Raw genomic sequence first — 22,781 nt, forward strand, 5'->3', positions numbered from 1 at the left:
TCAGTATTAAAGTTTAATATCAAACAATTTGCTCAATGTTACCAATTTTCAATTACAAAACAGGGTCCAAAAAAATTCCATGAAATATGTTTAGGTGGCTGAACAGAGTTAAGTGTGTTCAGACCGCAAGGGTAAATATTCCATAACTTTTTTTGGTATAAATTATCTACAAAAACTGGTATAAACAATATTCCAATCTTAGTATGGGTTCCACCTAGGATTAGAGGGATTTTCAGGGTGACATCCAGCAGGTGTTAAAGTTCATTGCCATTGACACTTTGCTGCTGCTGCAGCCTGGCCTTCCTCAGTGCCTCCAGTTGCTTTGCTCTCAGCCACCTCTCCCTGGACAGCGTCGTCTGCCCCGCACTGAGCGACAGGAACCTGGGGGAGCACAAAGAACCAGTCAGGAACAGCTCCTTCAGCTGCTGAGAAACCAGCACAGCTCACACCCAGCTGTCTCTCAGTATCCCAGGAATAAGCAAGCGTGGGATGAAAGCAGGGAGGGAATACTCTGCCTCACCAAGAGGAACAAGGCAGAGGAGATTCTATCCGGCTAGTCTGGAACAGCTGAGTTAAGCTGCAGACCAAGTGCTGGCTCAGTTTGCAGCTTGCTGGGAGGCCCTGAGTGGTGACAAGAGCAGCACACCCACCTGGCCACGAGCAGCATTCTGTGCAGGTCATCGGCCGTGACGCTCTCGGGGTTGTTCTTGCGCATTTCCACAAAGTCTTCTTCTACTGCCTGCAACAACACAGCGTGGAGTTATGGAGCAAGACACATCTCCACACTGAGATAAGCTTCTGAGGAGCTGAACACTAACAGCCTTTAGATTTCAATGTTTCAGCTCACTGCTGTCAAAACCAGGCTATTTCTCATCTTTGAAAAGAACCCATTTTCAAAGTGAGTGTTCGAAAGCAGGTTCCATACACTATTTCTTATCTGTAATAAATTCAGTATGCACTTTAGAAATCTTTGAAGGCACAGTCAGGATGTGAAAACTGTTTGGGTTTTGTAAAACTTAAAGGAGAACACTGAGAGGGAAAGTACAGTTAAGTGCCTACTAAGTGCTTTCTATCCAAATACACCATTGAAAAAGTATTAGGGAAGCGTCCATACCTTGGTCACCTCATCAGATATACTGTAGTCCAGCAGCCTCAACAAGCTCAGGTAAATTCGGAATTTGTTCAGCACGGAGGGCAGCACTGCAGTGAGGAGGCTGCTCATGTACTCCTCCATGTTCGGGGGAATTATCTGCGGTTGTAAGTGGACTTGGCAATCTGACTGAAAGAGAAATTTACATTTCATCTCCTTCCATATCCCACTGGTTTTTACTCCAAGACTAATTTACTCTCAAAAGCAGCAGAAGTTGCTATTTCCTAGAACTAAGGTAAGACAATTCTTGAAACGTTCCCCAGCTCACATTTTGAACAGCTCCCTATTGAAGCAGGAGAGCAAAGGCTCAGCAGATGTTTGCAAGCTCAGGCTGCTGCAGGGGCAAGGCCACATTGAGCCCATCACCTCAGAACACACCATGGCAGAGGGAGGCTTTGGGAGTGGCACATCTCTGCAGCTTTTCCCACCCCTGGGTCCTTCACCACCTCACCATCCCTGCTCGGAAGGAGGGAAGCTCCATCTCAGTGTTTTCCCACGAACAGGTTTCCGGCCACGAGGGAGAAGGCAGCAGCTACTGCCAGTGTCACACCCTCCCTGGTCACAAGACACGTTTCCTGTCCCCACATGTCCCTGGCAGGGCCTGCTCTGAGCAGCAGCTGGCACCACAGCTCTCCAGCAGAACCTGGGAGCCCTTCCCATACCGGCAGGAGCGAGCGGCCCTCGGAAGTGATCAGGACATTAATGTTGCATGGGAATTCCATCTGGTGGTAATTGAAGTCATAATCCACCTTCTGCCAAGTGATCAGGTTACCCAGTGCTGTCACATTGTGGACACCTGCAAGAGCAACAACAAATTCCCTGACCACTGGACCGAAGCAAATGTCAGCCCTGATTTTTGTTTCTCGTCTGTCCTTAAGGAGCAGCCAGCAGAAGGATTCCTGCAATCATCCTGCTCCTTCCTGTGTTTGAGGGGTCTTCCATACAGAGACAACCACTTCTTAATGTGAATTAAAATGAAGCATTCTTGATTTTAGACCTAAACTTTGTCTGGCTTAGTACATTAGTACATGAGTTCATAGCTCGTGTTTCCATTGGCCCTACAAAGCCAGGTATCTATTTACAGAGTAACACCGGAAAAAGAGATCTCTCCTCAAAAGCAGAAAACCACTACCAATTTAATTTTACCAAATTTTTTTCACAGTACTCACTTGCCTTACCTGGAACAAAAGTATTTAAAATATAAAATGTTAAAACTGACAAATTAACTGGTTGACTCTTGGAATTCTCTATTTGTAATACCAACTTGTACCCGACAAATTGAATTTCTCTTCAGCAGTTACTGCATCAAATGACAAAAGTACTGTTATGGTTGTGCCTTTAAATACTAATTAATAATATGCAATAATATTAATATTATAATATTGATAATTATAATAATTAATGATTTAGTATATTGTAAATAAAGGCAAAATTAGCAAACAAAGACAAGTTTAAGGCTGACTTCTGGGACATTTTTCCATTTGAAATTTCTAAGCTGTAGCTTCCAACAGTTCAAAACCAACTACTACATCTGAAGACACTCTTCTCTAGGATTACATTTTGTTCCCAATGTTGCTGTAAGAAATGAAAAATTTTTACTTCTTTACTCTAAATTCAGTAGAAAACAATATCACATCAGCAAAAATGAAATAAAATTAACAAGCCTTTTTTTATCTGCTACTTTTAATATCTAAAATATTATTTTTTCACTATAGAAAATGCTAAGGATTTTTAGACATTGCAGACAAACGCTTTAGAAAACCTATAAACCAGCACAGCAGGAGTTCTCTCTAAATGGGAGTTTATCATATTTTAACACACTTTTTCTGGAAAGAGACAATGCAGAGCTTGCTACTAGTTTTACTGTTTCCTTTAGTAAAATTTTGTAGCTTTACTAAAGCTGAGTAACAAAAAATACTGAAAACTCACAAGCAATTGAATAATTTCAATTAGCAACTTTTAAGAGCAGTAATTAAAAAAACCGAAGCAGCTTTCTCAAGACAGCATTTTTATTTTAAAATTAAGTTACTTGCAGTGATTTCCTGTTGTTGTTTCATAGAATCTCCTGAGTTGGAAGGGACCCACAAGGATCATTGGGCTCCAACTCCTGGCCCTGCACAGGACAGCCCCAGCACTCACCAAAGAAACTGTACTGTTCATTCTCTAGGTACTGAGCTTTTAATATGCAATTCAGCTCTTTTATGTGAGTTATAGTTAAATTAATTTCTGAAGCTCTGCTGAAAGCAGGCTACACAGCGCTACATCAGCTTGTAAGACAGAATCCCCACTATTTTTAACACCGCAATAGCAGTCTTTTTTCTCTGGTTTTTTGCTGTGTTCTCAGGGATGGTTTCCAAATATACAGTAAAAGTGTAGAGCATAAGGCATCAACATATGCTTTGCCCACTTCATGCACTATCACAGGAAACTGAAAGGCCACTCTAATGAATCAGAGTTATTCTGGTAATAAAGAGTACTCCCAATTTGTCTTAAGCTGGCTGAGAAGGCTGCAGGAAGCTGCTTCGAAGCGATGAAATAGGATGTAGAAACCACAGCCAGTTTTGCAACAGACCCCTTATCAGCGGGACACGATTGTCACAAACACAGCAGCTTTTAACCTCCCAAATGAGCTAAGTGCCACCCAAAGCTGTGTACCTGCTGTGTCCAGCTGTCCCTGCTCCAGCTGGGTCTCATCTATGACCAGGGAGGTGTTGCTGGCCAGCTGCAGCAGCCCACTGACCAGGCGATTGGCCGTGTAGTCCTTGTGCGGGATGAAGCGCGAGTGGTTCATGCTCTCGATGCTCATCCGCAGGTGGTAGGACTGCAAGGAGAAACAACCCATCAGCACCTGTGCTCTGGGATTCCTGCAGCTCCCCCAGGGAATGCTGCTTCCTGCAGCCACAGCTGGGCTGGGAACGTGCATGCTAAAACAAAACTCGGCACTGCAACTCTTTATCCCAAATATCCAAATGCTGTATACTTAAAAATTTCCCAAAGGAAAATATTGCCATTAGGAACTCCTGTCACCTGTTCTGTACATCTAGGATGAGCTCAATAACAAATGATTTATCACTAGTGTGACCCCAAGCTGAATATTACTGTGGCTTTTCTGCAGAGAAGTATCCACAAACTTGAGCAAACCCTAATGACACCAAAATTAGATGACCCAAATGTCTAAACGTATCAATCCAGAAATCCAAATACAGCTCGCAGCATCTGCCTGTCAGTTCAATACCTCTGAGGAGGGGATTTCATTCCACGTTCACCCTAGATGATGAGGTACACAGGCTTCAACACAGAGGCCAGCCTCATCTTTATTGCTGCCTGCCCTCTAAATGGGGAGCAGGAGAGTATTTCAGCCCGCCTTGAGCTGGTTGAACCAGTGGGACATCCCCAGACCCTGCCCCACGCAGTGCTTACTGCTGGCACCAGCTGCTGGATGAGGCGGTACAGGTGCTCCGTGAAGGCGCTGCTCCGGGGACAGCCGCTCAGGTTGACGGTGAATTTTCCCAGAGGAAGCACATCTCTTCTGGCATAACTGCACCAAAAACCAGCACAGGTTAGGCAAACACCTGGCCAACACTGGGTGCAGGTGTCATTCAGCTTCAGCGCTGTGTGCTATCTGACAGCCAGCAGGATTTCAGAGCACCAAAATCAGCCAGCTCCCCTCCCTTCTGCAGTGCCCAAGGAGCAGAGCCAGGCTGGAGCTGCTCCTCAAGGCTTTGCAGCACCACACAAAGGCAGTAATTTACAGCGCTTGGCATCCTGCAACGGCCTTCCAGACATTCTGTACTCTTTGTACTCTGTTGTTATTCACTGAACACACCTCATTCTTTTCCTTTCTGGTGCCCAATCTCAACTTCCCTCCTTATCACACTTGTTCATCTCATTTACCTGCCCTCAGCTTTCCTCTCCCTCTTCTCACTGTGTATCTTCTCCCCATTCTTGACAACTCTCAACCTTTTTGTGATACCAGCTAAGAGAGAAAATACATTCTAGTCTAAGTGTTGGAACATTCATAGTCCCACTAAAAAGAATGAAAGCAGAACTGATTTTGATTTTGAAGACTAAAATTACTAACACTAAATTTGGGCCTGACAACTATAATGTCTGAAGTCTCACACTTAAAATTTTAATGAGTCAAAGGATGCTGCTCTTTCAGCCAGAGACAGCTAAATCAACAAAAGAATAAATTTCTATCACATGCTAAATAGATCACTTGAACTTACCATTAAGCAGGCTTACATTTAATTAAACAAATTCCCAGAATGTACCTTTCAGTACCTAAGCAGTAATTCCTGCAGGCAGGAAATGCTGTCTTTGGGAAGTCAGTCATGTCCTACTCATTAGAAGAAGCCAGAGGCAGGAAGATGTTTTCATACCTCTGTTTAAAAGTGTCTTGGAGATTCTGTCAGCTCCCAAAGCAGCACTGAAAAGATACACTGCCATAAAGCTGGTCTTTTATCAGTATTTACTGTTATTTCAGACACTGAAATCTGCTTTTGTGTGTTGTGACAGGACAACTCTACCTGGACAAAGTACTACTGAAAGAAGCATTATTTCAGCTATTTCTGCCATTTATTTGCAGACTGATGAAGAACCCCACAGAAGGGGATTTCTTTTAAATGATAAATACATAAAGTCTCAGCACACATGTAAATACTTACACTGTAGAAATGAGATGCAATATCAGGTATTCAGCAGCCAAACTGTCTCCCAAGAGGGCATGGGTGAGGAACCCCAGCAACTCTGCTCTCACTGGTGACAGCTCAGACATGAAATTAGAAACAACTGGCAAAAGAGCAGAAGACAAGTGTCAGAAATTGTTCTTGTTTCTCACCCTCTTCCCTCTATATAAATTTGATTTTCTGTCACAGTTTGAAGAAGAAAAATGCTTATTCCAAAGCAGTCAAGGAAAAATAAACAAACGTTCACTGGTTTTTCCACCTAGCTTTGGATAACCTGAATCACTCAACACTTCCTTGGAAGTGATTTTTAAAAGAAATTAAATATTCGTGTAATGATTTCATGTAAAATGTCATGCATTTGCAGCAGGCTATAAAATGTAGAGCCAAACTTCTAAAATCCATAGCTGCTCCATTTTATATTAAAGGCAGAAAAAACCCTCTAACATATTGCTCAGAACAAGCAATACAAGGCACTTAAGGAAGAAAGTTATAAACATCAGAGGTCTGCAAGCAATAATTCAATTAAAAAAAAAATGGAATAGCACAGTTGCTTAAAAGCAGAATTGCCTTATTTTGGGCACAGTATTATGAGTCTCTATATTATCTGTATGTTTCTTTTTTCCACTATCACACTAAATTGGAAATCTAATTTTCCAGCAATTCAAAACTCCATTTGAAAACAAATCAAATCCTATGGCTGAACAACTTGGTAAAATCCTTGGGCACACAGAATGTAAAACCAAATTCCACATAAATCACATTTACTTCAGCCAAATAAAAACTTAAGCATCACATAAACACCAACATCTGCATCCTGTGCAGCACTGCATGGTTCTTCCATCTAACAAGATTTAAATTCAAACCCTGCTGTCAGGGCATTTGCCTCTGAGCAGAGCAGTATTTGTTCAGATATCCTGGAAAGTGCCCAGAGGTCACACACTCACAGGTTTTACTCTCCTCCTCGTTAAGGCAGGCAGGCAGCAAGGGGTTAATGTGTTGCAACTTCTGTGCCAAAATGACGTGGATCCTGGGCACCAATGAGGCCGGGGGGCTGTGCACTCTCTGCTCCTCTGCAGTGTCCATGCACTCCATAGGATCAAGGGTTGAGCTGTCCCTGGGGAGAGGGCACAGCACAGCTGCACTTACAAACACTCCAGGGAATTCTCTCCCCCCCGACCCAGAGCAGCTGGAACCAGGCCAAGAGCAGAGGAACAAACAACATGCCCAGCCCCTGGTGACTCCTCCCACAGTCAAACCACCTTCTTTAGGATCTTTATAAACACCATAAATACTGAATCACAGTTACATAATGACATATGAACACCAAAGCAGGCTTGACCCAAAATATCTGGATTCTATTATTTTCCGAAAGTAAGCAAGTCATATTTTTCTGAAGGAAAAAAACAACAATCCAACAAAAATCTCCACCAAACAAAACCACATTTATTATCTGCTGCACCATTTAATAGGTTGTCACTTCAAGTAAAATATTAGACACTGTTCTGTCCAGCCTGTACTGAGTGAAGTCCAAAGAGCAGCTTTAAAAAAAATAAGGTCATTTATTACATTTGTGTCTGTATGCACACGTGGGATTTTCATATCCCACCAGGCTCTGGAGCCTGACAAGCTTTTCTAGACAGTCACATCACAGCCCTGTCACTGGCTGAGTAAAAGAACTGTGAATAAATCAATCCTAATGTACCTCTGCTGGAAACTGGAGGTATTACCTCTTAATTTAAGAGTTCAGATACACAAACTTTGCTCTCCCCGAAGATGTCTTACAAAATTTCTTCCAGGAGGCTTTAATTTTTATTTTTAGAAGGTAAAATCCCTAAAGTGACTCTATCACATGGCAGTAAAGTTTAGCACAAATTTCTTCTTCCTGTACTGGTTTTAGAAGCTGTCAGACTTTATAACTGCAAAGCCACTTGAGCAGTTCACCCACACACTATCCACTCTTTCCATTAAAAGAGATTTCTTTTGTTTGCATTTAAAATGTTGCTAAATGCCACCATGTTGTCTTCTTGTTATAGAATGACACAGGAAAAAAACCCACAAGCACCTGTGACAGAGCAACTGAGCTGTCAGTCTGGGATTAGCTGTCACACAGATGATAACAAAAAGCAGCTGACCAGGCTGAGTTAATTTTTAAGAAGTTGGCACTATAAAGGATTCACATTGCACCCTGGGTATTGTACTTGCCAGACAGATAAACTCATCAACAGAAATGATTCAGAGTGCAACGGTTCAAGACAACAGCAGTAATTATGTTAGATTTTGGTCAAGAGTTTTATTTTGAAAATTGACTTCTTGCATCCGAAATTGTTTTGTGGTTGTCAGGCAAGGAATTGCAGAACAGCAGCTGAAATGGGAAGTTTCTATCAGTGGATTAACAAGATGAGATACCTTAATTAATGAAAAAAGAACCCATTTTTTTACTCATTTTGGTCACTATAACTCTCCATGCAGACATGCAAACTTTTTTTTTTAATATTCTTCAGAAATGCTTACATTTCTGGTCACAGCCTTCATGGACTTAGAAATTACTTCAAAAAGGATATTTTTTAATTTTAATGCTTCCTTGTTCACTATTCACTGAACGGTTAGTACACATGAAAGAGTATAAAACATTTAGCTATAGAAGCATTTTCTGCTTTACAGACTGTACAACAACCTAAAAAAAGATGCACTGGGTATCCAAGGATATGGATGTACCAGAGCACATTGGGCTTCAGTTTCCAGGATGCTGGATGTAACACTTTCCTCATCAAGCTATTTTAAAGCAACAAAATTAACTTCTTAAGCATAATTATCATGTATTTGCACATTTCCTTGTCTGCTCATTGCAATAAAAACCTGCATTTCAGGGCAGCCTTACCTCTCTTCACTGTTCACTATGCTCAGCACTGGGTCCACAGACAGAACACCAAACACCTCCAGCACATCATTGACTTTGAAGCTCTCCCAGTTCTCATAGACCTGCCCCAAACAGAAATTAAAATGCAGAGGCAGATTGGCCACATGCAGGACAGCAGAAAAGCACAGACAAAGGAAACTCAGGAGACTCAGCTGGGGACTGAGAACAGGCTTGCCCTGGGTGTCAGCAAGCTTACACTGCAAACGGGAGTTTCTCTGATTCCACGCTTTTGCTATTGGCATTCTTTGCCACACAAGTGTAAACAACGGTATTCTACTCTGATTCATCAAGATTTACTGAATAAGAGAGAAGTCAATCCAGCAACAGCAGAGAAATTTAAGTTTCATAGTAACATAGCATAGCAGTGAATCAAGGACTATTTCAAATTCAATACACAGTTTATTGGTTTTTCACAGCTGTTTTTCAATTAGAGGAGATACTCTAAAAGAAAAATACCAGGCTCAATACCAGCTACACACTCAAGCATCTAATACTGGAATCTTTTTTTTTAAATTAAATGGGGTGAGAAGGTGAAAGGTCTAATAAATGCTGCTGAAGGATTCCAGCAATTCAAACACAGCACTCAAGAAGAGAAACACTGTGTTAGAGAAGAGAAAGAATGTAATCATCTCTAAAAACAAAACTGTGAACTTGAGATACAATTTCTGTGCCTACAAATAACTGCAAGGCTGATTCTGCCTGCCTCCCAGAGAGCACAGCCCTGCTCATCACCTCTCTCACCTTCACAAGACACGCTGGTCCCTTCTCTCCTGGCAAGGGAAAATTGAGGTCAAGTGGAGGGGAGCAGTTGGGGGAAACAACATGATGACCTGCAGAAGCTTCTGTTTCTAATCTCTTTGGCTCCACGCAGCCATGGATATCACCTCCACTGCCTGAAAAACACAGGATTTGCAAGCTTTTTAAACAGAAATGCAGAAATGAACAAGTTTCTTCAGTGAGAAACACAGAATAAAACTACTTTAACGAGGCACCTGAGACAAGAATACTTAATAATGCAATATACTTGACAGAATATACTCTTAATATGAGAAGTCTCACAAGCGCATATTTTATGTAAACGTATTAAGTGTGAGACAGAGTACTAGCAAAGATCTATGTGTCCTGGAAACCCACACGTGGCCAGAAATCTGATTTTCAAAATGCACTCTTTTAGCCAGGGGAATAATTTTTTTCTTAGCCCCCAGGACTGCAAAGGTAATATTTTTCTGCACTTCATGTTTAAAAAAACAGGTCAGAATATGCATAAAAACCAGTTTATATTAAAAATCTCTGTAGATGGTCAGCAAGTCATATGACACACATATACCACCACAAATCAAACCACTGACTTCAACAAAGCCTCCAAATCATAAAGGCTGCAACAACACTAATAATTCAAACAGCTGCAAATATTTCAGTTCTCGGCAATGATTTTTTGCCAAATCCTGGAAAGATATCAGAACAACTATTCACGGACAGCAGCTCTTACCCACGTGTTGCTCCTTCTGCTTGGAGGGATGCAGATCCATGTCCTCATCCTCCTCGTAGCTCCTCTTGTGGCGACTGGGGGTGTAGGAGGTTGAAGGGCTCACTCGGGCTTGGCTGGCGCTGACGTACGCCTGGGATTGCGGGTTAAGGAAGCCACATCCTGAGCCTCAGCCACGCTAAGGTTGAGTTGGTTTTTGGGTTTTTAACAAAATCCTAATCTTAACGTGCTCAGCTACAGCTGTTTTATAGGAGACTCTCGCTGTGTAACAGCGTCCTGCTGTAGAAAATGCCAATGGCTCAGCTGAAGTTTCTACTTTCCCATGTATTTGCAACTAGAAATTAACAGAAATTTTCAAGACTCTCCCAGGCAAAAATGTCTACTAAATCAAAACAAGTGCTCCTAAATTCATTTGCATCATCTTTGTGCATATTACACACCATCAACTTTCTTTTTTTCCTCTTTTTACACCTATCACCTTTCCAGATCCACTAAAAAAAGACAACAAAACAACAAATTTTAAATAAACTTATCTCCTCAAATCTAATTAATTTGCTGGTGACCACTGATTGTATAACAAAACACTGGCTCAGTCAAAAAAGATATTTCTTTCACCCATGCTGATTCACCAGGCACTGGAACACAGTAGAAAGTCTGTCTCTCCGAGGTGACTGTTTGTGAGGAGTTCAAGTCAATTTCCTGCTGAGGCTGGAATCCCAAGAGAAATGTTGTTAAAAATCTGATTACTGTTTGTTTTCTTTTTTTAAGCTGACCCCACAGATTCAGTTACTCAGCCAGAAGATACAATTGACATGCAAGACTACATAATTCAAGAAAAAGTGAATATATAATGTTTTGATTCAAATTGCACTGCACTACCAAAAGTAACTGTTTTCCATAGCAGATAGTTTCAAGGTCACGGGCACTCCTCCCTCCACTCAACCAAAACAAATTTTAAATACAACAGAAACAGCTGGAAGCCTGCTGAAATTAGAATGCCAGTGAGCAGTTATGAATACTCTGCTCTCCAAACCAAAGATTATTTTTGCATTTAAAGCAGTATCTTCAGGAATCCATTGCCAAGTACCAAAGAAGCTCTGTCGCATTTATAAAACTGCAACATTCCATCCAATATTTCTTCTCTAAGTTCATATAATTTATATAACTTACCCCACATTCTGCCACATCTCTGTATTTACCAAAATGCAAAACCTGTCAAAAGGGAAAAGGCAATGCAATCATTCTGTTTCTGACAGCATCCTGAACATGAATCACACCAAAATCACTGCAGTCCAAAGTCCCTCACAAACATCATTTTCTATTTCTCAACAGTTTTATTTTACTGATGCCACTGGAGCTGAACACAATTACTATCAGTCTCCAGACTCCAGAGGTTTATCTCACAAACTAGAGAAACATAAAAACCAGAATGAGTAAAGTGACAAACATCTGCTAAAATAGTAAATCAGCATTTCACTTACACGTGCATTTGTGTTTGGGTCAACTGTTTCATACACTCCCATGTAAAACTCAGGATCAAACATATCTTGAACCATGCAGCGAAATTTCACTAAGCTGTTGGGTTTTAGGTAATGTACAGGAACATCATTCAGTGACGGAACCTGGGAAAAAAGAGATTGTTTCATACAACTCTTATATATTGAGCAGTGCTCTGAAGTAAGCCAAAACCAGCAAAAAATCCAGTCTATCCTCCTCCTCAAACCCCTATATATATAGCACACTTAATATTTTCTGAGTGCACAGTCTAACATGACAACGGGAAAACAGAAAGAAAAAATAAATGCCTAAGCACATGGTATAACTTCAAAGAACAAGACCTGCAATATGAATAGAGTTTTCCAAATCTGAAGATAAAATATTTGTTGAAAAAGCCCACATCCAACATTAAAATGCAACCAAAACCCTAAGCGGCCCTATAGGAAGTGGCATTTTAACAAAAGTAAAGCCCCTCATGGTTTGTGGTTTTTTGTTTTTTTTTTTTTTTGAGTAAGAAAATATGATTTCAATTCCTTTGGATGTTGTAAATTTTACTCAATTTTGCCATTTAGGCTTTGATTTATGCTACCATTTAACACTAAATACAGAATACTTTCACTGACCAAGAAAAAGCAAATAATTTTCACCTGTTTTTAGTCATAAGTAGAACAGATTTCATAAGAAAGTTTCTAAACCCCTTATCAGTCCCATTATGTCATTTCTGCTACAACCTTTTAGAAAAGTACCAGCTTTTGAACTCAACCGTGCACATTTCATTTTTAAAACCTAAAGCACAGCTTCCCTCCTAAACTGCACAAACCAGGCCTGACCCAGCCCAATAAAACACAGTTTTAGTAGGAAAAGCATCTTTTCCTTAAAACCTGAAGGTCCAGGCAACTATTTATTCAACCCACACAAGTTTACAGCATTGTGATAAAAGCTCCTGAGAGCAGGGGTTTATGAGCAGCAGCTGAGAAGATTGTGGTGCACACAGAGGACTCACACTTCCCCAAAAATGACAATATTTGTCATCTCCTGCCATCTACTGACTGTGCTACAGAGTGGCAGCACCCAGCAGCGATGGGCTGCGGGAAGGAGGGAGCTGAAGGGGATGGGTGGATGGGATTTCACATCCCGGCTTTGCACCCAGGTTAAAGCAGCCGAGGTGTAAATTCCACATCCCAAAGCCTGGGACTGAAACGCAGGTGCACCCTCGTCGTGAAAAGGCAGGGCTTATCAAAAGCAAGCCACTGCAATAAAATGTAAAAACCAATAAAGTTTAAGAAAAGGTGTAACTCGAAAAGAATAAAACACTCTTACCCAGTTAGTAGCATTGTTTTCTTTTAATTTCTCCTTGAAGTATTCGGTTACCTTCTTCTCCCAGTCAGAATTTGGAACATTTTGGGCTACAAAAACCAACACATTTATGTGCCTATTAGCGCCACATAAGAGACTTTTATCCAGCATCCTCCCAGCATATCAAACAAACCCAACTTTCACTTCCATCTTAGGGAAGTAAGTGCATCTCAGACTAATTTATTCCCCTTGCAATTCACTGGCTTCCCATTTCAAGCCCTTTCAGGCCAACCAAGAAGCACAGAGCCATTCCTGGAAGCGAGGGAAAGCTCCGCAACACCCCAGCGGGGAAGGGCAGGAGCCGAGGCACAGCTTTTCGCGCTGTGTCGGCTGAGGAAAATTTTATTTCGGTATTTTTTTTTTTTAGTTAAGATCAAGCCCAGCACGGAAATAGCAGCGGCTGATAGCACCGGGAATATCAGCACCGCTCGGAAACGCGCGCAGACAAGCACGCGTTGTTGCCGGAACCCGGAGATACACGAGATATACCGAACACACGCTGTATACAAGGTATAGAAGATATATCTTAGTCAGATATATAAGACACAGAGCCGGCCTCGCCGCTCCCCCGCCACCACCCCGCGAGGGGAAGCGCCGTCCGGTTCCGGGCGCCCTCGGGGCGCTCCCGCTGCCGCGCAGGGGCCGCGGGCCCCGCCTCACCGAAGATGCCCTGCACGATGCTCAGCGGGCAGTTCAGCCAGTCGCCCACGCACGGCATGGCGGGGTCGCTCCTCGCCGCGGGGCCGCCGGCAACCTGAGGCCGCCGAGTCCCGCTCTCCAGCCCAGCGCGGGCCCCGCCGCCGCTTCCTCCTCCTCCTCTTCCTGCGGGAATGGCGGCCGGGCCCGCCTCCCGCCCCTCACGGCTGCGCGCCGCCGCCATCTTGGCTGAGGGCGGAAGGGGCTGGGGCAGGGACGTGGCCGGGGCGCGGCTATGGCGGCGGCGAAGCCCGGGGGAGGCACCGGCACCAACCTGCTCTTCTCCTCCTCCGCCACCGACTTCAGCTTCAACGTGCCCTTCATCCCCGTCAGCCAAGCGCCGGCCGCGCCGCCCGGCCCCGCGCTGCTGCCCGCCGGTACGGGGAGAGGCGGGGGCAGGGAGGGAGGGCAGCCGGGGGCGCAGGCGATGTGCGGGATCTCGCCGGGTCCCGCTGCCGCCGGGAAGGGGCGGTGGGGCCGGGGGAGCCCCCAGAGCCGAGCCCGGGCTCCAAGCGGGGCTGCGGGCCTGGGGGGCCCGGTACGTGTGGGCTCGACCCGGCGCTGGGGCTCCGCGAGCCGGGTGTCTTTGGTGGTGCCTCGGGAGAGACGCTGCTCGGGATTACATTTTCCGCTTTCCGGCACTAATTTTTTTTCTACTTCCCCCCACTCATTGCTTGTGTGTGTGTGTGTGGTTTTTAGCGCTGTGTCTAAGGACGGGCGCTGATCATCGCGCTTCCAGCTCACCGACGCGTCAGTGCTTTCATTCAGTGTCTACTTAATGTTTTCGCGTTTTATAAACCCCTCTCGTATGTTATCTTCTGTTTTCGCCGTTTGAAAATAGCACCTTAAGCAGCCACCTTAAATATCCTTGCTAATTTAATCCTGGTTCTAATATCCTTTTCTCCTAAAGCTTTAATGGTGTTCCCAACACATGCGCGTTCAACTTAAAATCTGATGCTCGGGCAGTTTCAGATAAAGGAATGGATTTTTCTGGGAATGTGTTCAGTCAGAGATTAGCGCTTGAAACATTAGGAATGCATCTAGAAACCATGTATTTTAAATTTTACTGTATTGTAGATGTTGGCATTGGACTAATGACCTTTGAAGGTCCCTTTTAACCCAAACTATTCTATGCTTAGTCTTCAAGGTTTCATTTCAACACTGTTGTATCTTAGCTAAAATAAGTATTAATATAGCTGGAAATCAATGCAGTACTTCTCTGCAGATTTAATAAAATGTTTGCCAAGTATGGCTTTGGAGTAGTTTTTTAGATCAACTACATTTTTTTTGGGTAGAAGGGATAAAAGCATTAAAATATTGCTCCTTCTTAACTTGTGGTATCTAGATAGTTGATACGTTTACTGATTCCATTGTGCAATCTTAATAGGGTTTTTTTTCATGCAAATATATGTTAATTTTTAATTAAGAAAATAAAGAAACTTTTAAGTGATCTGGCTAGTTTACACAAATGACTGTCCTGGCAATTTCCTGGACATTTTGAAGCCAGCTGGGGATAAAATCTGATGGGATTTGATTAATGTGGTGAATCTTATGCTCTCCGTGTGACTTAAAATTTGATCAGGTGAGGATTCATGCTTTTGCAGCTGGAATGAATTTTAGTGTCAGAAGTTTTGCCACATTCTATGTCAGTCCAAGTCAGGCTCATGTCCTGTTAAATGTTCTGTTTCCACAGTCAAGTGTCCTCACCATCTGTCCAGCCAGGTATTGTTGGGATCTTCTTGCTGCGATTTTGTATTTGGAATCATAATTTTAAATAGTGTAAAATATGATAAGAGTCAATCCAGGGGTTTGTTTGATGCCTGCCAGCCAACATTAGGGAGCTGTGTGCAGTCATTCATTTATTTATCTGTCTCCAGGAGTGAGTAGTTAGTTGTTTGAGCTGTGCAGTTTGACAGTAAGATGCATTTTCTGGCTCAGGTGATGTAACCAATATATTTGCTGTAGGTAGGGAGGAGTGTTCCCAGTGAGGACGTGGACGGATGTCACTTGTGCTTGGTGACAGCCTGTGAATGACAAAGTTCTGCCTTGTGCAGGGAGGGATGTGCAGGAGGTTGGCACAGTCACGGGTGAAGAAAGACTGCTCTGTGCCTGGGAAGAGCACACGTCAGAGCTGTACACTCATTTTTTTATATTTGTATGATGTGCTTGTTTTTACAACATAGTTTGTGCAAAATTAGAAAAAGTCAAGATAAACAGTAACATTTTATGTTGGAAAACTGTGTGTGTGTACACATATACCTGTAGGGGGGGTTTTTTTTGGGGGCGTGGGTGGTTTTTGGCAGAACTTTGCCAACCTCATTTTACAAGTAAAGCTGCACTTAGGCTAAATCTCCAAAACCTGTTTGAAACTGGAGAGTAGTTGGTGTTTTGTGAACATTGATTTGCTAAAGGCCCTGAGGACTCTTGAGCACGCTGCTGCATGTTTATGGTGGCCTGACACAGTGAGGTGAAGGGCCTGCTCTGCTGCCAATTGCTTGGGAAAGCAGAGAGTTGACAGTGTGGTTTGCAGTGTGCTTCTCTCTGCCACACTCTTTATGAAACGTGAAAGGAAGGTGGATTTTATCTGTGGATCTATTTATGAGACCTTTTATTGAGTATAAATGGCTACTGCTTGCAGGTGGGAGATGATCCCCAGGCCTGACTTCAGGGTGGTCATTGAGTCTAAGTGGTTTGAGCATTCTGCACACAGTGGCTCACACAGAGATTTTGGCTTTGTTCCTCAAAGTGAAATCAAGTTAGTGAAAGCAAGAGAAGCTGATAAACGCAGGTGATGCCTCAAATTGACACTGTTCGCGCGGACTAAATAAAAGATGGTTAAAATAGTCCTTTTTAATCTTGGCAGCTGAGTCTTTCATGATTAATTAATTAGAACAGCAGCTTCCTGGGGAGACTTCTCCATGGATTCCCCTGTTCTCCCCTGATGCTCCCTATTACAGTTGTGTTGGCTGTGGATAAAGGCATTTGTTGTTGGCTGCTCACAGCTGCAGAGACTCTTGGGATCTGCCTGGGGACTGAGCAGCAGAGATGCTCTGTGGTGACTTCCCCACAGAGATCCCACCTGGGATCAATTTGATTGCCAGGCAGGTGGAACACTGCTGGTTTCTGCAGGTGGCACTGACTCCTTGCAGCAGGCACTGCTGCTCATGCCATCCTTGGGTGAGCTTACTGTGAGACCTCAAATCATGACAAACTTCCTTTTTTCCTACTTGTTCCTAGATCAAAGTAGAAAACTGTGATTGATCAGGACCTCTTTTATTTATTTTCTCCATGCAAAATGGCATTCATGGCTTTGCATCTTTTTAAATCCTCTCCTGCAATTGTGCATAATGGGGACTGATTTTTCTCCATCAGAGAAAAAATGGCTTTTATGCGAGTCTAGAGTAGGATTTTTAGGGAGAACTGGAGTAAATCCTGCTCATTAAGTGGCTTGGGATCATGAGTTATGGCCACCTTGCAAGTCAGATGAGAAACCTTGAGAGGGCTCTGCTGAAGGAGCAGGCAAGAATGGATGGTTTAACCTGTAAGTTTGGCCTATTTAGGAATGTTTTCAAGCTCTATCCTAAAAATTGGAGCATAAAGTCCTATGATTGGTAGCTGTTTTCATGGTGAAGATAAGATTGTTCTTGCATTTGAGGAATAAGTGAAGTTGGAAGGAATTTTAGTGCCTGTCAGATTGCCCTGGGAAGGTCTCAACTCCAGTTATATTTTGATTTCTTATTTAATATTTGTTGCTTTTCCTGTGTACACCGAGTGACTTTCACGGTCCATTTTAAGCATTCTTGAAGACTTGGTATCTTTTGTTTCATTTTATGGTGTGCTGCATCAAGGGTGTGTAAGATTTACAGGGACCAACAGTTTTGGCCATAGCTGATGGTGTTACGGAACATTTTGACCCCATACAGTGATTTGAAGCTCTCACAAGCTCTCTGCTGACCCTTTTGTTTTCACAGATGATTCTGCAGATGTTGGGGAAGAGGACAGCTTCTTGGGTCAGACATCAGCCAGCCCCAACCCACCACAGACCTTCAGCTACTTCTCTCAAGTTCCCAGCAGCAGCGATCCCTTTGGGAGTATTGGGCAGCCACCCTTAACAACTGTTTCAACACCAGTGGGAGCACCAGCCTTCTCCAGACCTCCCCCTTCACTTCCGCTCGTGTCTGGGCCGCAGGATGGGCAGAACGCCTTTCCCCCACACGTTCCCCAATCCCAGTCTTACAGCGCACCACCCACTTCCCAGGTGGGAATGGCTCCTTACCAGCCCCCTCAGCAGAGCTGTCCCCCACCTGCCAGCACTGCGGGGACCCCGCAGCAGCAGGGCTACAACCCCTACAGGCACACCACCCTGAGCAGCAGGGCCAACCCCTACCTCACGCCACCCCAGCTGCAGCAGAGCCACCCCCCTGCCACAGCGTCCCCTGTGCCACCCGTGCAGATGTACCAGACACCCCCGGGGCCACTGACACAGGTACGTGGCTCCTTCCAGCTACCACAGCCTGACAAGTCTCTTTCCTCTTTCAGCTGTGTATTTTTATCTTTTGAAGATTTTTCTTCTCTGCAAAAAAAAAAAAAAAAAAAACAACAAAACCCAGAAGTAGTCTTGAACCGTTTATAATGGCAAAAGCTTTTCAGTAGAAGTAGCTTGGAACTGTTGTTCCAGGAAAACTTCCTGATCTTTGAAGTGAGTGTACCCTGAGGCTGTAGCTCTGTGAGCCTCTGGGCATCAGAAACAAAGCCAGGTTGTGAAGTTCTGTTGCTCTTTTCTGTGGGTTTCTAAGTTTGCTGAGTTTCAGCTGTGCTGCTGCATTTTTTGTGCCTGAGCTTTAAATCAGGTCATTCAGCCATTTCAAAGACATGGGCTAAAATCTCTTTTTAAGGTGGTTTTGTTGGTGAAGCCGGAACTTTTTGAAAATAAGTCACATAAAATTGTCAGTGAACTCTTTGAAACACCTTGGTTAAAGATTTTGTGTGATATAAAACAGTAATCTTCATTCTTTTTTACCTGCACAAAAGCATTATTAAAGCAATGCCAATGGGTTAATAAAGCCTGGCACATTTGCCTTGAAAACAGCAAAAACTGTTTTTATTTTTGCCTGAGCTATTGCTATATTTCTGTTATCATGAATAAAGAATGTGAAGGTTATGTAATGACAAAACATAGCAATGGCAGTAGAACCTAAACAGTCTGGAGTTTTAGATGATATAATTTCAGAACTTCTGTTTGTTGGATTTTATATATTGTACGATATTTTGGTGCCCTTTCCTTTCCTCTTTAAATGTATCATCAACCAAGGCAGTTGCTACTGCTGACATCTGTTGCTTTTAGTTATACTGGCTGTGATTTTTGTACAATTTGTGTGAAATCAGCTTTATGTAAGCTGTAGACACTTCCAAATCAGTTCCTTTTCTTGTGCCACTGATGCTACGTTTGAATTTGAAATCTGCCTGTTCTGGTCACTTTTCAGGAAGAGAACTATTGCTGAAGTGGCTATCTGTTAAAATCAGGAGTCTTTATGCAAAAGCATAATTATGTGTAAATGAAAAATGAGAAGAATGTGGTTTTATTTTCATGTCAAATTTTCTGGCTGTAAGAAAAACAAGTTCAGCTCAAGTTTTGAAAATTTAAGAGAATATTTCAAATCTCACTGATTTTACGTAACTATGATGCTAAACCATGGCAGTTTTTAACAGTGTTTGTGGTAATTAAATTCACATTCTTTCTCAGTTTGAGAAGGTGTGAGTTTTCAAACACATGATGAAGTGGAAAATCTTTTTAGAATGGAAGGTAATGTTCTCGGGGAGGAAAACATGTTAGAAATAAAGGTTTAGAATATTCCCTGTAACAAAGTATAGAAGAATCCTGTAAAAACCCCGTGAGACTGCGGTGCTGAGCCCATCTCTTTGCAGTTTCCACAGTCCCAGCTCCAGCCTGCCAGGCCTGCAGGGCCTCTGGTCCCAGCCCCTCCTGTGCTGCTGCAGAACCAATATGAGCCAGTTCAGCCCCACTGGTTCTACTGTAAGGAGGTGGAGGACAAGCAAATATGGATGCCATTCAGCATTCTGGATTCTGCAAAACTGGAGGAGATCTACAATTCTGGTAAGTCCTGACGTGAGCAGAAGGACTAAAGGAAAATATTGGGGTAATGCCACTCATGTGTAATGAGTAAGGTCTTGAAGATGTATTTTGTTTTAAATTTGTAATTTAATTTATTTCACTGACATCATCACTGCTTATCAGATTTTCATATAGGACTCCTTGTAATTTTTGTCTTGGGTTGCCTCGTTAAACTGCCAGTTCTGGAGTAAGTATTTGTATTTGGGAGTTTCTCCAAGCTTTTTGCCGTGTACAGAGCGTATAGAGGCATTCTAGAGGCATCACAGCGTTACAAAGCTGCTCTGCCGTGGTGTGGCTGTCTCTCCTAAAGGCCTGGTGCTGATGCCAGGGGTGGCAGGGGCTGGGCAGAGCGAGCAGAGGTGTGTCAGTGTGGTAACCGCGTGTGGCTGCGTGTCCCAGTCCAGCCCGACCCCGAGAGCGTGGTGCTGAGCACGGACGGCGGCCGCTACGACGTGTTCCTGTACGAGCGCGTGAGGAAAGCCGTGTACTGGGACGAGGAGCCCTCGGAAGTGAGGCGCTGCCTGTGGTTCTACAAGGGAGACAAGGACAGCCGCTTCATCCCTTACACTGAGGACTTCAGTGACAAGCTGGAGGTTAGCAGGTCACAGAGACCTTGGTAGTTCATTGCATTGATCACCCTAGAAACTCTCTGTTTCGTGAAGATGATTTGCAGAACGCTCTTTCTGGAACGTAAGCAAATCCTGGAAAGAGGAGTGTCTAGAAGCATCAGTCCTGCCCTGCTGGGACCTAAAATCTGCTTGTGTAGCTCTACATGGGGCATTTTTATATAAAGAAAGTTATGTAAATTTTAAGTGTAGCATTACATGAGGCCACAAAATGTTGAGAAGGTTGCCATGCTGATTTTGTGTAACTTTTTTACTGTTTCAGGCAGAATATAAAAGAGCTGTAACTACAAATCAGTGGCATCGGCGACTTGAATTTCCAAATGGGGAGACAATTGTTATGCATAATCCCAAGGTAACGGATTTTGGCAATTGCATCTCGCAGGATTCACTAAGGGGGGGGCGAGCAAATGGATGGAAGCATAAACTGAATGTGGTCTTAATCCTGCATGAAATGTACCGCTTGGTTGTTCTGGGTGTGAGTGCGTTAAAGGTGATCGAGTTTACAGAGCACTGAACTTGTGTTGCTTCAGTGTGCTGTCGTGTGGTTAAAAGACAATGCTTTCTGAAACATAAGGAGAATAAAGGTTTGCATTGTAAATATTTTGGCTAAGCATAACTGGCAGCAAATGGTAAGCAGTTTGAATTAGTTTAACCTCAGTCTGTACCAAATGAAAGAAAATTAAAATGAAGAGCTTTCATGCGGAGAAAAGCATTAATCTAGCTATAAGGTAAATAGTTTCTCCAAGGCCTGAGAAGGTTTCTGCTTTATTTCAGGCCATAAGAAAGTATAGCAAGACAAGCTTTTAAAGTTACTCTGAATACTCTGTGAACAGTCTCATGGGGTACATGGACTTCAGCCTTATTGATCGCTGCTGTTAACTGTTCACTTAATCACAGATGCATCAATTAATACACAGAACTGTCAAGGGCCAGAAAGGAACATGGTTGCTCCTGCTTAAAGTGTTTAATAATCCTGCCTAGGGAATTCTGTCCAGTGGAAATCTGGAGAAGGCGCATTTAAACTGCTTTAAATATGAATTCAGACTGTAAGTCCTATAAACAACTGAATTCCTCACTTTTTGGGGTTTCTGGACTATTTCAGGTGCTGCTGTCCTTCCCTGAAAAGCACTGCACTTTTTTTTTTTTTTTCCCATTTTCTCCTTGTGATGGAGTTATTGTAAATCAGGTAGCATTCACTTCCCTCACATTAGCAGTAATCTGCTAAGGAAGAGTGGATACTGGAGACTAGGAAGGAGGAGCTTGAATAATGCTTGGCTAAGGAGTTAAAATGGTTCAGAGCCACTGAGCAGACCCAGCTTCTTCGCCTTACGGTTTCTTTGAGTCATCTGTTTGGTTTTCGCACACACACACAGGATTTTGTGGCAGAAAACATTTGATTTTCAGATGCAAGGTAAAGCAATCAAAAATATGCTCAACCATGCAGTGCTTTCAGACTAACAGTATGAGTCATGAGGGTTTTCTGTGGTTGGAATTGGACACTGTATTTGTTGCAGGTCATAGTTCAGTTCCAGCCTTCTGCCACACCAGATGAATGGGGCACCACTCAAGATGGGCAGGCAAGGCCAAGGGTAGTGAAACGTGGAATTGATGATGACCATGATGAGATTCCTGATGGTAGGTGATGAGATTCCTGGTGTACTTGGCTCTGCACTGGGAGCAGTCAGTTTGGATCTGTGCACAATAGTGGGTGGAGTAGCTGTGTGCTGGTCCTGCCTGGAGTTGAAAGATTAAAGTTATTCCTCCATCTCAGCTGCTTGATGAGGTTATCTGGTTTTGGGGTGTTTTAATCAAAGGAGTCCTGTGGGCTCTGTTATGTCCTGAACCATCTTATGTAATAGACTTTATAAAACAAGTGTGTATTACACTTCCTAGACTCTGAACTTCACTCCTGCAGTACATACTGGTACTCTGAATGTTTGCCCTTTTTTTTTGTTCTACAGGAGAAATGTCCCAAATTGACCATCTGGTATTTATGGTTCATGGCATAGGTCCTGTATGTGACTTGAGGTTTAGAAGCATTGTTGAATGTGGTAAGTTTGGGCTTGTATAATAAGCAGATGTGTTCTTGCTGTTTAAATATCTTTCTCTCTAGCTCATATTTAGATAAGCATGTCTTTATAATTTTTTTTTAAAGAAAAGTCTCTAATGTTAAAAATTTAAAATTTTCATCATTATTTTCCAAAGGCAGAATCTGTGTTCTGTCAAACCTGA

At 43.0% G+C, this 22,781-nt stretch overlaps 2 protein-coding genes across 4 annotated transcripts in view; one reads left to right on the forward strand and one right to left on the reverse strand.

Moving 5' to 3' along the window:
• Positions 1-14,119, reverse strand: MCMBP (minichromosome maintenance complex binding protein). Of its 3 annotated transcripts, none has more exons than XM_040071440.2 (16): positions 14,065-14,119; positions 13,059-13,144; positions 11,723-11,863; positions 11,412-11,453; positions 10,848-10,949; positions 10,245-10,374; positions 9,497-9,648; positions 8,717-8,817; positions 6,783-6,952; positions 5,818-5,941; positions 4,571-4,688; positions 3,806-3,971; positions 1,813-1,946; positions 1,115-1,279; positions 651-739; positions 1-381 (listed from the first exon to the last, which is right to left on the reverse strand). In XM_040071440.2, the coding sequence occupies exons 3-16, from the start codon at positions 11,795-11,797 to the stop codon at positions 255-257; spliced, it is 1,695 nt and encodes a 564-aa protein (XP_039927374.1). In that variant the 5' UTR covers positions 11,798-11,863; positions 13,059-13,144; positions 14,065-14,119; the 3' UTR covers positions 1-254. The 3 variants fall into 3 exon arrangements, with proteins under 3 accessions (XP_039927374.1, XP_039927373.1, XP_039927372.1); XM_040071439.2 differs by lacking the exon at positions 14,065-14,119 and adding an exon at positions 13,755-13,908 and having other exon boundaries at positions 10,245-10,368; XM_040071438.2 differs by lacking the exon at positions 14,065-14,119 and adding an exon at positions 13,755-13,908.
• SEC23IP (SEC23 interacting protein) overlaps positions 13,978-22,781 on the forward strand; it is a 21,007-nt gene continuing 12,203 nt past the window's right edge. The window contains exons 1-7 of the mRNA XM_040071437.2: positions 13,978-14,167; positions 17,762-18,276; positions 19,716-19,905; positions 20,323-20,516; positions 20,812-20,901; positions 22,064-22,184; positions 22,511-22,600. Coding sequence (XP_039927371.1) covers positions 14,026-14,167; positions 17,762-18,276; positions 19,716-19,905; positions 20,323-20,516; positions 20,812-20,901; positions 22,064-22,184; positions 22,511-22,600 — 1,342 coding nt within the window. The 5' untranslated portion in view covers positions 13,978-14,025. The remainder of the gene's footprint in view (positions 14,168-17,761; positions 18,277-19,715; positions 19,906-20,322; positions 20,517-20,811; positions 20,902-22,063; positions 22,185-22,510; positions 22,601-22,781) is intronic.

The sequence above is a fragment of the Hirundo rustica genome, chromosome 8, assembly GCF_015227805.2.
Source record: "Hirundo rustica isolate bHirRus1 chromosome 8, bHirRus1.pri.v3, whole genome shotgun sequence".
In the NCBI taxonomy this organism is placed as follows: Eukaryota; Metazoa; Chordata; class Aves; order Passeriformes; family Hirundinidae; genus Hirundo; species Hirundo rustica.